This window comes from Pocillopora damicornis, chromosome 4 (assembly GCF_964200805.1).
Source record: "Pocillopora damicornis chromosome 4, jaPocDami1.2, whole genome shotgun sequence".
Lineage (NCBI taxonomy): Eukaryota > Metazoa > Cnidaria > Anthozoa > Scleractinia > Pocilloporidae > Pocillopora > Pocillopora damicornis.
Genome location: NC_142673.1, coordinates 24435563 through 24449141, shown reverse-complemented (window position 1 = coordinate 24449141; position 13579 = coordinate 24435563). Strand labels below are relative to the sequence as shown.

Sequence of the window (13579 nt, the reverse complement as noted above, 5' to 3'; positions counted from 1 at the left end):
TCCGTTGTTTTTCTCTTTTTTCGCCTCATTTAAGAACTCTAGCCCAAGGGAAAAGGTCGGAAAATTGTCTTCGTTTTGGGACTGGTGGGCCGAGTCTCTGTTTGTATCCATTAATGTCGCGAAATATATTATTTTTCCCCGCGCTTACAATGGCCGCTCACGCGAAAAAAAAAATTATGGCGAAGCGATTTGCTCACGCTATCAGCGTGCACTATCGGGATTTTGAGCACGCTTACTTATAGTTCAAATTGGCTACTAAATGACCTTTCATGGCAAATTTTGATTGCAGACGTATGTAGTGCGTTATGCTGCAAAAAGGAAGTAAACTGATGTTATTCAACGCACCAAAACATTCATGTCGTGTTGAAAAAGGAGAACCAGCTGACTCTTTGCACTGGGAATTGATAAATACTATCGGTTTCAGCTGATTCGCGGTTGCGGCACGTCTACATATCGATTGTACGTTTAAGATCGCCTACGAAGGACACAGACTGCCCATAAATTTTTTTTGTCAATTATGAAATATATAAAACCTTTGCTTACTTCGATGGGTAGTTCCGTCGAGAAACAAAACAAATAGCCTCTTTCTAAATGTACTCTGCAAATTCTCCCGCCATTTTGAAAGTCACTTGAAAGGCGTGGTAACTAAGCAATGACTGGTTACAAAGCCTGTATTTGTTTTGGAGTTATCGTTTTTTGGCTTGTACAGAATGGTACAGAACACAGAGTGTTAAAACAATTCATGAATTCGGAAACTCTGATTTTCTAACCCTTAGCAGTTATTTTCTTAGAATGGACCAGCTATCTGTTGACGGTGCTTCTTCCATCACGGAGAAGAAGAAGAAAAACTATGAAAACCTCTGTCCAGCAGTTGCAATGGTATTGTATTTCAGCAGTTGTAAAGAGTTGATAAAACTGCCTGGTCTTATATCTGTCCTTGAAAAGGACCTACCGCCTCATAGTTCCAACTTAACATTTTTTTGCCCTTTCTTTTTATGTATAGTATGGACCCTGTAATGTGGAAGACTTAGAACCTGGAAAAACCATGAAGTGGTGTACATGTGGACTGAGCAAGAAGCAGCCATGGTGCGATGGTAAGTAAGTTGGTTCTAAAGAGGGAACTGACGGATGAATGGGTTGACTAAGTCTGATTTTATGTATTTCCAGGCCTAAGGAAAACTCTTTTTTGCATGTTATCAACTGTTTACGGGTTAGAAGGTAATATCCAAGATCACCGTGTTTTATCTCTTGTGGTCAGAAATTCGATAAACTTTTAACCAGCTGTTTGGCTATGGGGACCTGATCCTAATATTTCGGTATAGTTATCTGTATTTATGTTATTCAAGTCAGAAATTCTGTTGAGAAAATTAATATTTTCATCTGAAAAAATGTAAGTTGCTAAGGTTTTTATTACATAATTATATCCTCACTTAAATTTCTAAGGAAAAACTTCACCTAGAGCAACGTAATGATATCTTAGTGACTGGTTGAACCAATTATTGTACTTTAAGACATGCAATTTAATTGATGGAATGAATCAGTATGGTGTAATCTTGTATTTTCATTATCAATCTTTTTTATTTGATATATCTAAAGTTAATAAATTTATTTTTTTAAGGAGCTCACAAGAAAACTGGTTTCAAGTCCCGTAAATGGAAGGTTCCAGATCATCCCCAAAGAATCTATTCTATTTGTAACTGTAAACACACCAAGAATCCACCGCTCTGTGATGCCACTCATGTAAACCTCCCAGCTGTGGTAGAGACAAGGCAAAAGAACTGTGACACTGCTCATGATGAAGACATGAAGTTATGTACTGGGTGTGGATGGGTACCAAAGTGGTGAAATAAATATTATACCATATATATCTCAAGAATAAATGCATTTATATTTCTGGATTTAACACTTGTCAAATGGATTTGTAGTATTTTCATCCATAATTAATTAGAAGAAAAGGAGTTATATAGTTCTCTTTAAATCTTTGTTGAACATATTTTAGATAGAACTTATACAAGTAAATAATTGACTGGAACAAAAGTGCACAAAAATTGAATTTTTATCTGAGAATGATATGTCTTGTCAGAATATAATATTATTTTTGCCTCTTTTTGTCCTGGGAATTTATTTGGACAATTATTCTATCATCATATTACAAATCTAACAGTATGAAACAAGGTAGAAAAGTTATGGCAAATTTCATGTGGGATTATGAGAAATGCATAACATGAGAGTCTTCTTGAAGAATAAAATATTTTGTAAAATATTTTACATATTGAACAAATTATATATTTATATATTATATATTGGACAAATTAATTATCTGAGAAATATTTGCAGGAGAGCAGAATCTCCAATCAGAATCTCCTACATACAGAACTATTATTTGTTGTGTGTAATTACAAATAAAACAAAATAATTTTTAAAATAAAATTAAGAGGAGGAAACTCATTTGAGTGAAATCAGGCTGAATTTAAGCTTGAAGATTTTCAGCAATTAATGGTTTAAGGGTGTGGAAAACAAATGAGAGGGTTATTCTGAAAGCTTTTTTGATTAAGATCTATGAACCAGGATGGGTTCATGGAGACATCTCTTCCAGCAAAGTTGTATCTTTACATCCAGGTGGGATAGTCTTCAAAGGGACTTAAGCCAGTACTAATGACTGTCACTAATGCTAAGGCCACCTCATGTTGAGGACTATTTACACCTTATGGTAAACTATTACCCTCCTGCCTAAACATTTCCTGTTCAAAAGTTTGAAGTGGATAACATTGTGACAAACTGACTTTCTCATAGAAAGAAGGGAATTTTTTTATTCAGCAATAAACTAGTCAAATGTACATCACTGATACTGTATAGTGGAAGAGATTACTCAGAAATCATGTTTCCTCATGAAGGTTTCTTGCTTTTTTGTGTTCTGGTTCTTCACCTTCTTTAAAGAATTCTTTTAAAGCCTTAAGAGCTTTGCCTCTGTGTGATATTTCATTTTTGATTTCTGATGGCATCTCTGCATATCTGAAGAATAAGAATCAAATGAGTGCATTTACATGCTCTTTGACAAAGTGTGTTCTTAGATCTGTATAATTTTGTCTGATGCATCTTTAATTGCAAACAGTTAAATTGAATGGCACCAGTTACAGCTTATCAAACACTTGAAGAGGTAAAATGACACCAAACTTTAAATGACATTGTAATTTGAAAAAACTCGCAAATCATGAAATAAATAAAATAAAGGTAAGCACAAGGACTCTGTAATCACCTTGTTTAAATACAATCATGAAGTTTCATGGGAAGAACATTGGACATAAGAAATCCCCCATCAAATAAAAAATTTACATTTATTTGTGGCAAAGTCAGGATATGAAAATGTGTGCATCTACACGGTAGCTACACATATAATTTTATGTATAATTTCATTGATTTAAAGTGCATCTACTTCTGTTGACATCTGACTGCTAGGCGCATTTTAATTACTAAAACTTACGTCTGATTAAAGCCATCTGGTTGGAAACATGGATCCCATCCAAAATTCCTTGGACCTCTGGGTTCTACAATTTCTCCCTACATGAATAAAATAACTTGTATAATATAATTCACCAAGAAACTTCAAGGAGGTCATTCATCATGACATACCATTGTCTTTCCTCTAAATAGTAAAACAGGGTCCTCAAGGTTTCCTGTTGAATATGCAAAAGTACAGAGTGCATATGCAGACTTGTCCTCCCATCCTGTCAGGAGTCTGTGTAGACCTAAAATCAATTTCAATTAACATAAAATTAGTTTTTGGTTAATCATACAAGAGAGTGTATTTTTAATGCATTGGCTTATATGCTGTAAAAATGAACCTGCTGTAAGATGCAGGAAAGTCAGGTCTAAATTATAGAGGGAGGTTTTTCTTTTGTATGTTTAACTCATTGTTGGCATTAATAGAACGGGACTACCCTTCCCAGCTCAGTCTCTTGTGTGGCCTCTTTTCCAGCATAATTATAAAAATTATACTCTAATCCACTCCTCTTGTGCTTCTTTAAAGGATACAGAGTGCGATAGGGTACAGCTTTATATTTGGTTCATTGGTTATTAATATAACAGCTATAAGTTGCATTAAAACAACACCAGTCTTACAAAAATGAAAATTAATGTCTTGTTAGTTGTTACAGAAATTGGAAATCTTTCAATGTTCAATCATTACAACAATCAAAGTCTATTAATAGTACCTTCAGGTCCTAATTTCTTTAAGAACCACTTCCTAAAAAAAGGGGAAAAAGTTTGGTTCAATTATTTTATATCATCCACTTTTGCAGCTGATTCACAATAAATCAATTAAAAAGTTGTCTTCCAAACTCCACCTTCCCTGAAACCATACACATACCAAGGCTAAATTGTAAGAAATAAAGGCAATTAACTGACTGGTTGCTTCTTTAGGGTCTCTCCCCACCCCCAATAGGCAGTGGAAGGAAGTACAACTGTCATTACAGGTATATGGTCAGAGAGCACTATCCCCTTTACAAATTGGTGTGTCTGAGAAAACAAAAGCTTTAATAATATATAAACAACATAGTTTTAACTATATCAAAAATATATCTAGTATATATATATATATATATAGTTTTTCTAGTTTGAGCACTCTGGCATGGCTTAGATGATCCCTAATGTGTGAGATCACTTGGGGTGGCTATATAGCCTTACCTCCATCCTAGCATCAGCACTGCACTGATGAGGTCCAGAAGGACAAAAGAGTACTGTCTGCAGTTAGTTATATATATATATATATATATAAATATTATGAGAGGAAAAAAGGACGTAACTACATTTCCCGACAAGCCTGTTTCGTGAATCGCTTCACTCTTCAGGGGTTTAAGCATTAAACCCCTGAAGGGGTTTAAGCATTAAACCCCTGAAGAGTGAAGCGATTCACGAAACAGGCTTGTCGGGAAATGTAGTTACGTCCTTTTTTCCTCTCATAATATTTATTCTGCTCTGCTTCAACGTATTGAGCACTGTTCCACGCGAAAATCGACTCGCAAACTTCCTATATATATATATATATATATATATATTGTGAAATATATATTTAATATAATTAAAAATGTCTTCCAACTGGGGTATCTTTGTCACATCTTTCTCTGATAATAATTCTATCATTCATTCAATGCATCAGTGTTTACACAAGAATTACTATATTATACTCACACATAAGGTCCTGGGAGATCTCCTAATGCTGTAAAACATAGACACGTGTCTTCTACTATGACTGGGCCTCCAACCTAACAGAAGGGGATAAATAAGAAGAAAAATCTGTGACAATTCAAGATTACCATATTTCTTGAAATTATTCAGTTAAGAAAGTGATAACTAAATGTGTCTCAAACCTCTTTGGCAGCAACTTTGCATTTCTCCTTAGATATCTCGTCTGGTTCACCTTGAAATTCAGGCACTACAGGAATAGGGATATGGGTTGTGTATTTAAAATCATCTTCATTAATCATTTACTACCTAGAATCAGTGTGAATATTCTCCATACTGTTCTCTATACATTTCCTATGGGTGTTGACAAGGAGAATTTGTTTAACAGTCAAGAACTTCTTTAGTTGGTGATCATTTCCTTTTTTCTCATGACCGAGAAATTAGATGAATTAGGAGAAATTAGATGCCAGTAACTCTTATGGGTTAAAGGGTTAACTGTAAGTACATGTAGGCAATAGATTGAACAGCTGGTTATCAACCATGGGTTGCCAGAAAGTACAACCCTCCCCCCCATTTATAGATGAGAAACTAGTAGAAATTGTTTATTCCTACAATACCCCCCTTGTGGTATTCTGATTGTTAGAAAATACACTAGGAACAAAAATACTGTTGTAATAACAATAATAAGCCCATGAAAGTATCACGCACGCAGTCATTACCACACAATTGGCATTAACTTACATACTAAACAATCTTTTTAATAGGTAGCTTAAAAAGGTATGTAACTGCACATACTTACAATCTATATTTCTAGACTCCACTTTCCATGGAAATGAGTCCCCTAAGATGGCAACCACCTTAGGAAATGAACGAAACAGAAATCGAGCCAGAATCAGATCAACGAAAACTAATATTATTCATAACTCAAAGTGAAAACACCTTCTCTCTTGAATTGATGGGGAAATCTACTTTTCTTAGCCTCGATTCTCATCCTAACTCTAACCGCAAAGCAATTACTGATAGCGTTACCGAAGTGTCACGCTATTCAGGATAGCGATAGTGGTTCGATCAAAACGCCTTGATCAAAGTATTAAACGCGCGTACATTCATAGACGATTGTTCTCACGATAGAATTCGAGACATACTATGAAAGGTTGTTCTTCAAATTAATTTCTAATTAGATCGAGTTTATCAACTGTGAACGAGAAGATGAGGCCAGAATAAAGAAATCTACAACATAATTTATTTCACTCTACCAGAAACCCCGCTATTTAAAGGTGATTGATCAAAATTAACAGCAATTTAATAAATACTGCTTATCTGTAAAAAATGATAATAGTAACAATTCTCACCTCTTTTAGTTTGTTTTGATTTCCTGTGACAAATGCTAGCGTTTTCCTCGACATCTTCTCGATGACTACTAGATATCGCTGGCGAGGCGGGAAGGATTAATTGGTTCCTAGTGCCTCTCGTACATTAGCTCATGACATCTTCCAATCAGCGTGTTTTCTTGTTTCAGCCACCTCTCCATAGCCGCTCCCCGCGAGCTGTTTTCATCGGTAATTCTCGTTTACCGATCTTCAGTTTCGCTACGGTTCCCCCATCTGCTCACAGTTTCTTAGCAACTTCATCTTAATTGTTAGAAATAAGCGCTCTTGAGGCTAATGCAAGGATTTATAAACACTTTCATCGTACTCTACATGGCTGGTGGTTTAAAACGACTAGCGAGGAAGCCATGAGAGGTTTTTGACAGAATTCAGGAGCCCATCACGTAATGGGCTCCTGCAGAATTCGAAGACACCTGATGGAAAATTCTGTTCGAGTATTATCCACTCTCGGCTTTGCCGTAAGTTCCTCGCTTGACGCACACAGAACCGTAAGGCACACACAACCGTAAGGCACACACAATAACACCAGCCAACAAGGCCGCTTGATGCCTTGGGAAATGTTATGGGGTTGTTAGTTCATTAATAAGGCGAGCTTTTACCAACCGCCTAAAAATTTTCATAGCTTTTACAATATTTTTATTTCTCATAATATATTTTTAAACAATAAATGAGGAGATGACAGCATGGAGGAGTCACCCCGCGCGTTCATTTGAGAAAAAGGATTTGTTACAAATCAGAAATTAAATCAGCTAATTTTGGACTGTAGAGAACCCTCAGAGAGAATTCTCATAGGTTTTAGCAAGAGCTTATAAACTTGGGTATATGTTATCGTTGGATTTTCGTGGAGAAAAAAAATCGGAGAACCTCGCGGTATACTGCATATTTTTTCGCATCAATCAAAGTTCACCTTAAGCCGTGAAGATACAAAACCAACGTGCAAGGTCATAAACAATCGCAGCGAGTATTTCCTAGAAAACTAGAAGGCAACTTGCGTGACTTATTGTTAATTTAACTTTGGTGGGTTTTGTATCATAACTTAGCCTATAGTTATATTTCTCCTACAGGACATATAACGTGATGGCATAATAAGCTTCCTAACTGAGCACAAAAGGAGCATTAGCATGGAGATGACCAGAAAGAGATGATTTCGTCGAATGCAATCAATTCGAAAACAAACGTGACTTATCTCTTTCGACCATCTAAATCTTGCGTGACCGTTCACATTCAGGGTTTCTTTACGGAAATTTCGGTATCTTTAGGCATACAATTATAAACGACAGTAAATCAGCCACACACAAAATCTGAGTTTAAAATTAAAGAGGGGAACTTTTGTTTTCCCTTTTTGATCCTGGTAACAGTCTAGGAGTTCTGGTAAGTATGGGAGTCCAATGTAAGCGGCTATGTGTTTTAATTCGAGTTGGTTAATCGACTACGCGTATAATGAAGTCTCCCATCTTTCTAAGGAAATTTAACCAACAGTTTTCCTTTGGATTGAGAAGTGAAGGCTAAATCTTTTTAGGATAACTGCCTTCCGTATATCCGGGTATTCTCTGAAAGGAAGGTGCTTTTTTTGTTGTTGACAGGTTCACATGTTCGTCATGACATAAAACAAACAGGAACACGATGAGCAGCTTTGAACGTGACAAAGGTTTTGCCACCCGCCAACTGATGGTCACGAACCAAAATATGCCAAGAAAGATTTTAGCTTTGTTAAGAACTACTGACAAAGAACTTTAAAATTGTAAAGCAATGAGATCAGTCCTGTGGGTAAATTTCGAAATTTCGAAATTTCTAAACAATGCTCGATTGCCAATCGCCGAAAATCAGACTCGACAGGGTAGCAGAAATAAAATCCAGTGTATGTTCGGCATAAACTTTGATGTTTTTTTTTCCATATCTGCAATTTTTTTTTCACCAAGCTCAGTTTACAGGAACTGCATCGGATTTTACGCGAGCCATCTCGTCGGCATGTAGATTAAGGATAAAGAAAATAACTGAGTCGAATCGCGTGGAGTACTGGGCATGAAGTAAAATGCAAAACGATCCTTTCGACATTATCATCACGCCAAAACAAAAAACCGCAAACGAACAAATATGTAAAGCACGGACCAAAACTTTTACAGTGCCAAGGATTTTTATGAAAAGAGCCAACTTAATGTTGATGCACTTTATATTTTCCGTATAGAGCCGAGCAAAGCTCGAAATCGTGCTTCTTCATAATTCCCTGAATAAACACGGAAGTATTTTATCACGTCCTGGCCTCACAGACATAATTTTCTGTGGCCCCATTAACTGCTTTAAGTTTATCAACATCCGGATCTCAAACGCGTGCTTTGATTCGAACCGCTTAAAATGTTGTAGAACTCGATCTGAGTTCCACACTGGCTTAGCTGCTGAAAAAAACGTGTAGGCACATATGGAAGAAAATTTAAAACTTTAAGCCGGAATATGAAAAAGATAAAAGTCGCGCTTCAGTAAGCGACGTGACTTCTTCACATAGTGTCGTTTAAAATATGTACTTCCTTTATTACTGATTCCCATTTGACCGAATGAGTACTTTGCTATCGCGAGGTCACGTGTGGTGTTTATTTCATCTACAAAAAACCTCGATGAATATTTATACTCTCAGTTGTAAGCAGAACTTTATGAAAATGTATTAGCTCGCAGGTCGATAGCCGCCGGGTTTGAAACCTATCTCAATCTGTTCAAGTCGTGACATGCAATAGTTGAAATTGCTACCTTCACTCTGAAGACTGTTTTTGTCGCGTAATTCAGCTTTATTGATAAGAAGTTTGCTGTTTGCCTCTGAACACTCGATCACAGGGAACTATAACACTTCGTTCGACTAGCCGACCTTCTACTGCTTTTTGTCATCGTCTCGTTAACATACCAACTTCGGTAGCAAACAAAGGCGACCCACGTAGAATCCTGAGAGGTAATCAAATTTTCTTACTATTATTTTTATCATTTTATAAAAGAATACACAATTTAAGTCTGAACTTCTTAATTCGTATCTATTTGAAGAATTGAGCGATTTTAGGCTGGCTAACTCTGCGAGTGAGGCAAGGTGAGCAAACCAGTTCAAAGTTGCTGTTCTCTATAGAGGAGTGTTCGCTTACCTTTCGTCCATGACGACCTAAATTTCATAACAGAATATATTTAAATTCAATGCATAACAAACCTTGATACTCAGAGAGTATGTAATGGTGCTGGTGTTTATGATTTCAAACCGAAAATCAGTATTCGTATGAGTTTGACAGTTTTCTTACATATAATTTTTACATGCCTTTTTCTCTGTATCTATGTGTAATTACAGGGGTATTCCTTTAAAGTTAGCGTGACCGAATCTCAACATGATCACGCAGAAGAATTTATTTGCCTCATCTCTTCGAGGAATTCTTCTGTTCCTGACTTGGCAAACTATCAATTATAAAGGTAATTATTTTTTGTTTCTGTCAGAAGTATATTGAATAGAACTGAACCAATTATTTTCGCTGAGGTAGACAAGAAGGTGGAAATATTCTTTCATAACGGGATCATTGTATGACCAAACTTTAACATTGTCTCAATTCCGTCTCATCGATCATTCAGCGCATAATTATTAGAAACAAAGAAATTAAGATTGCCAATCTTCAGAACTACATCGTTTAATTTTTTTTCGAGGGGCTTGGCATAATGTTGATACAGTTCCACTCGCGAGAGGCTTTCAATCGTTCAGTTTGATAAATGATAGGTTTGTTTGTCGCTAGTAAATTGCGGTTTTGCATGATCTGTTCAGGATTGGTGAAGTGCCCATCAAAACTCAACCCACGCGTAAAATAAATTTGCCTTACTTCCTGATTTCTACTAGACATGCTAGACAGTTCCTCGAAATATCGTGGTATAATATAACTAGTTAATCACCAAAGTGTCAAGACGGCACGCTTGGTAGTTGAAATTCTTTTCACCTAAATCTTCGCAATTTTTCATTGACAATTTTTATTGAGCGAAGGAGACTAACAACTTCCTTAAAGAACCGTGCGCTTTAAGGAACACTAACAATAAAACTACATCATTCTTATTTACGTTACTTCCACTTCGACTGGCACCATTGATACAGCAATACCAAAGGATGCTGTAATTATTCCTGTAATCCGCTAATTAATTTGTGTGATTAAGAATGGCAAAAAATAGCAACTAGCTGTCAAGCACAGCGTAATTAAGTAATGGAGAAGATCAGCAGGGATGCGTCCGTGTCACGTATTGATTAATCGAATGGAGCGAGGAAAAAAATCAGCTCTCGTTCAACCGGCTCACGCATTCAATGTAATATCAACGATTATCAATGAGAAGTCACCGAGTATGCATTCCACCGAGACTGAAATAGGAAACAGCAAGAGGATTTAAGGAAACCAAGTGAGACAGCTCTAATATAAAAATGAAGAAAATAGATTTCCTGTTGAGAATGAAGCCATTCCATGATGTCACGCAAATATTCAACTCTTGGCCTTATCTCATTAGCGACCACTAGTCATTTCAGAGCACTTTTCCATACCAAACCTATCATTTCAAATTACACAGAGGCCGGTAGAATCTCTGGTAAGCGATCAATCTTTAGCGATAAAGGTCTTGACTGTTGGGTAGTTTCTTCTGACTTCTTTTCTCATTTTTCCCTTACTGGTAGGCGTGACATCGACCTCATGCCAATCCCAACCATGTCTGTACTTCAGCAACAGTCGCGCTCTCCAAGCGTTAGATATCATCTCCTCCAACTTGTACTCAGTTGCACCAAACCTCAACTCTGTTGATGCAGTCGACGTGCACGTGAAACTGAATTTGGTGTACTGGAGCGAGCGTCAGCCAAACGTCATAAAGAGGCTGAACATTACTAGTGGAAAAGTGGAGAACGTGTCAACAGACAGCAACATAGGTCAGATCAAAGGTATTGCGGTGGAGTGGGAGAGTGGACTAATTTATTGGACTGATAACACCAATCGTCGGATCGAAGTAGCGCAGTTGGACGGGAAAAACAGACGGGTCTTAATCAGTAAAGATATACGAAATCCTCTTGGAATAGTTGTGGACCCAAGAAAAGGGTATGTACCAGCTTTTTATATGATAGAGGGCTTTCCATAGATAAATTGCTACGGATATTATCAAAAGGAGGAAATGCACGGAAGTGGAAATGCCAGCAATCAAACTGCTTCCTAAAGCACAGGGAAACGTAAACGACCAAGATGCGGTCGATTTTAATTTCTCATCTGATTGGTTGAGATGGCGGTGCGAGTTTTCCAGCTGATTTTATTACAGAGTTCGGTTAAACAAAACCAGTGCCATCCTGGAGTACTTTTGAAACTCAATTGAAAATTGGTTTATGATAAATTCTGCCGCAAGTTTTTTGATAGGTTCTTTGCAATGCCCTATTTAAAAACAGCCGTACAGATATCGTCAGTTGGATTTTATGTTGTTGCAGAGCGTCTAGCTTTGATGTAGAAATTCGTGTGATTCACTTGCGGTACATAGATCGCTTTTGAGTTTTGACGTCATACCCTGACGACGAGTTTTCGAACGCCTGGCCAGCTCAACATAGGTTCTCCAGCCCCATCCCCAAAAGGTGAAGTAATGTTTGACTGTGACACTTCCTCTCGTAGCTCCTGAAGCGTATTCTTGATTCTGCCGGGTTCAAACCTTTAGTCCGCAAGAGATTTTGCACTAGTTCTTCCACGCCCACTTACATTTCACGTTTTTCTTCATCACTGGTATTGTAGGTACATGTTTTGGTCAAACGGAGGATTTCAAAGTAAAATCGAGAGAGCTTCTTTGGCAGGTGAAAATCGGAAAATCTTGATCAACCTTGGGAGCTCATATTTAAACGTTCCGGTCGGGATGACCATCGATTTCCAAGCAAACCGTATATATTTTATTAGTCAAGGACTTTTTACCAAAAGGCTGGAAAGCATTGACTTTGATGGAAACACCCGACAACAGTTTATATCCCTCTCATCCATTCGTTATCCTTATGATATTGTATTGCTGAGCGGAGTGTTTTACGTATCTGACGCGAGAGGCAGCAAAATCTTCAAGATCGAGAAGTCCACAAAGAGATCTCTGGGAAACTACGCAGGTCTTGGTTTCAGTAATCTTCGAGGGCTTGAGATGTTCTCCTCCCTGCGACAACCTAAAGGTACGATCAATATTCAAGTAATTTGTCTCAACAATTGTGTTAAAAATTTGAACTCAAGTTTGACGTGGGCAAGTTGGACACGCAGTGGCACGTAAGACTGGACTGGGACATTTTGTCTCAACTCTTACAGTGCCTTGCTCTATCTGAAAGGTACAAAGCGACGCCAGCAATCTGAAAAAATGACGAATCACTTAATATCATAGTTCCTTAATGCTACAATAATCGCATAGGCTCTGATGCTCTGAGCGATCAGATTCGAGAGTAGACGTTTTTTTGGCAGGCGCTGACCTAGAAGGAGTATGGCTGGTGGAGAAATTTGGGGGAGTATTAGCGTTCAGTGTTAGTTAACACGAAGATGATTTTATCATAAAGCAGGCGGACACATGGCCATGTTAAACTTACAATTTCCTATATCAAAGCTGGTTATCATCACGTGTTCTCGACCGTTGGACAAAAAATAATATTCATCCTCATGGTGTTATATTTGTTACTGGTATTTTTATGAGTATCGTTTAAAACCTTGTTGTCTCTGGTTCTTTCGTAGGTAGCTCTGCTTGCCACAACAATAGTGGATGCAGCCACCTTTGTCTGCTATCACCAGCAGGGAGCCAATGCGCATGTCCAATAGGAAGCATTTTAAAGCCTGACGGAAAGACGTGTGATGATTCAGGTAAACAATATAAACCGCCAAGTTGTTGTTTTCGAACAACTGTGCAATTGTTGAAAAGAAAAGTGCACCGCCAAGTGGGGTGGGCAGGAGGGGGGAAGGGGATGGAAGGCTATTTCTGCATTTAGTTACATTAAAAGATCTTTTTTGGGCAGACTATATTATTTCTAATATTGGTTT

The 13579-nt window shown here is 37.4% G+C and overlaps 4 protein-coding genes across 6 annotated transcripts in view; 2 read left to right on the top strand and 2 right to left on the bottom strand.

Moving 5' to 3' along the window:
- LOC113683551 (DNA repair protein RAD50-like) overlaps positions 1-680 on the bottom strand; it is a 30021-nt gene extending 29341 nt beyond the window's left edge. For 2 of the 3 annotated variants that reach the window (XM_089205692.1, XM_089205689.1), the window contains exon 1: positions 544-680. The gene's annotated coding sequence lies outside the window, so the exon portion shown is untranslated. The remainder of the gene's footprint in view (positions 1-543) is intronic. The other variant, XM_089205691.1, reaches the window with a different exon arrangement.
- On the top strand, positions 665-2444 carry LOC113683583 (uncharacterized). Its single transcript, XM_027200839.2, has 3 exons — positions 665-879; positions 1004-1094; positions 1619-2444. The coding sequence occupies exons 1-3, from the start codon at positions 793-795 to the stop codon at positions 1843-1845; spliced, it is 405 nt and encodes a 134-aa protein (XP_027056640.2). The 5' UTR covers positions 665-792; the 3' UTR covers positions 1846-2444.
- Positions 2445-2783: 339 nt separating this feature from the next.
- Positions 2784-7725, bottom strand: LOC113683582 (inosine triphosphate pyrophosphatase). The gene is made up of 8 exons (XM_027200838.2): positions 6534-7725; positions 5981-6038; positions 5367-5431; positions 5188-5261; positions 4212-4243; positions 3631-3746; positions 3482-3558; positions 2784-3012 (listed from the first exon to the last, which is right to left on the bottom strand). The coding sequence occupies exons 1-8, from the start codon at positions 6585-6587 to the stop codon at positions 2877-2879; spliced, it is 612 nt and encodes a 203-aa protein (XP_027056639.2). The 5' UTR covers positions 6588-7725; the 3' UTR covers positions 2784-2876.
- A 1149-nt stretch (positions 7726-8874) lies between these two features.
- Positions 8875-13579, top strand: part of LOC113683435 (uncharacterized) — a 29715-nt gene continuing 25010 nt past the window's right edge. The window contains exons 1-5 of the mRNA XM_027200675.2: positions 8875-9504; positions 9886-10004; positions 11233-11644; positions 12317-12732; positions 13277-13402. Coding sequence (XP_027056476.2) covers positions 9923-10004; positions 11233-11644; positions 12317-12732; positions 13277-13402 — 1036 coding nt within the window. The 5' untranslated portion in view covers positions 8875-9504; positions 9886-9922. The remainder of the gene's footprint in view (positions 9505-9885; positions 10005-11232; positions 11645-12316; positions 12733-13276; positions 13403-13579) is intronic.

What these genes read in the sequence shown, in the direction of transcription:
- LOC113683583 (XM_027200839.2), top strand. Translation starts at nt 793, where the DNA reads ATGGACCAGCTATCTGTTGACGGTGCTTCTTCCATCACGGAGAAGAAG. An exon ending in TCTGTCCAGCAGTTGCAATG is followed by an intron (nt 880 to 1,003) that starts GTATTGTATTTC and finishes TTTTATGTATAG; the next exon opens with TATGGACCCTGTAATGTGGA. An exon ending in GAAGCAGCCATGGTGCGATG is followed by an intron (nt 1,095 to 1,618) that starts GTAAGTAAGTTG and finishes TATTTTTTTAAG; the next exon opens with GAGCTCACAAGAAAACTGGT.
- LOC113683582 (XM_027200838.2), bottom strand. Translation starts at nt 6,587, where the DNA reads ATGTCGAGGAAAACGCTAGCATTTGTCACAGGAAATCAAAACAAACTA. An exon ending in AAAGAAATTAGGACCTGAAG is followed by an intron (nt 3,747 to 4,211) that starts GTACTATTAATA and finishes AATTGATTTTAG; the next exon opens with GTCTACACAGACTCCTGACA. An exon ending in CCAGATGGCTTTAATCAGAC is followed by an intron (nt 3,013 to 3,481) that starts GTAAGTTTTAGT and finishes CTTATTCTTCAG; the next exon opens with ATATGCAGAGATGCCATCAG.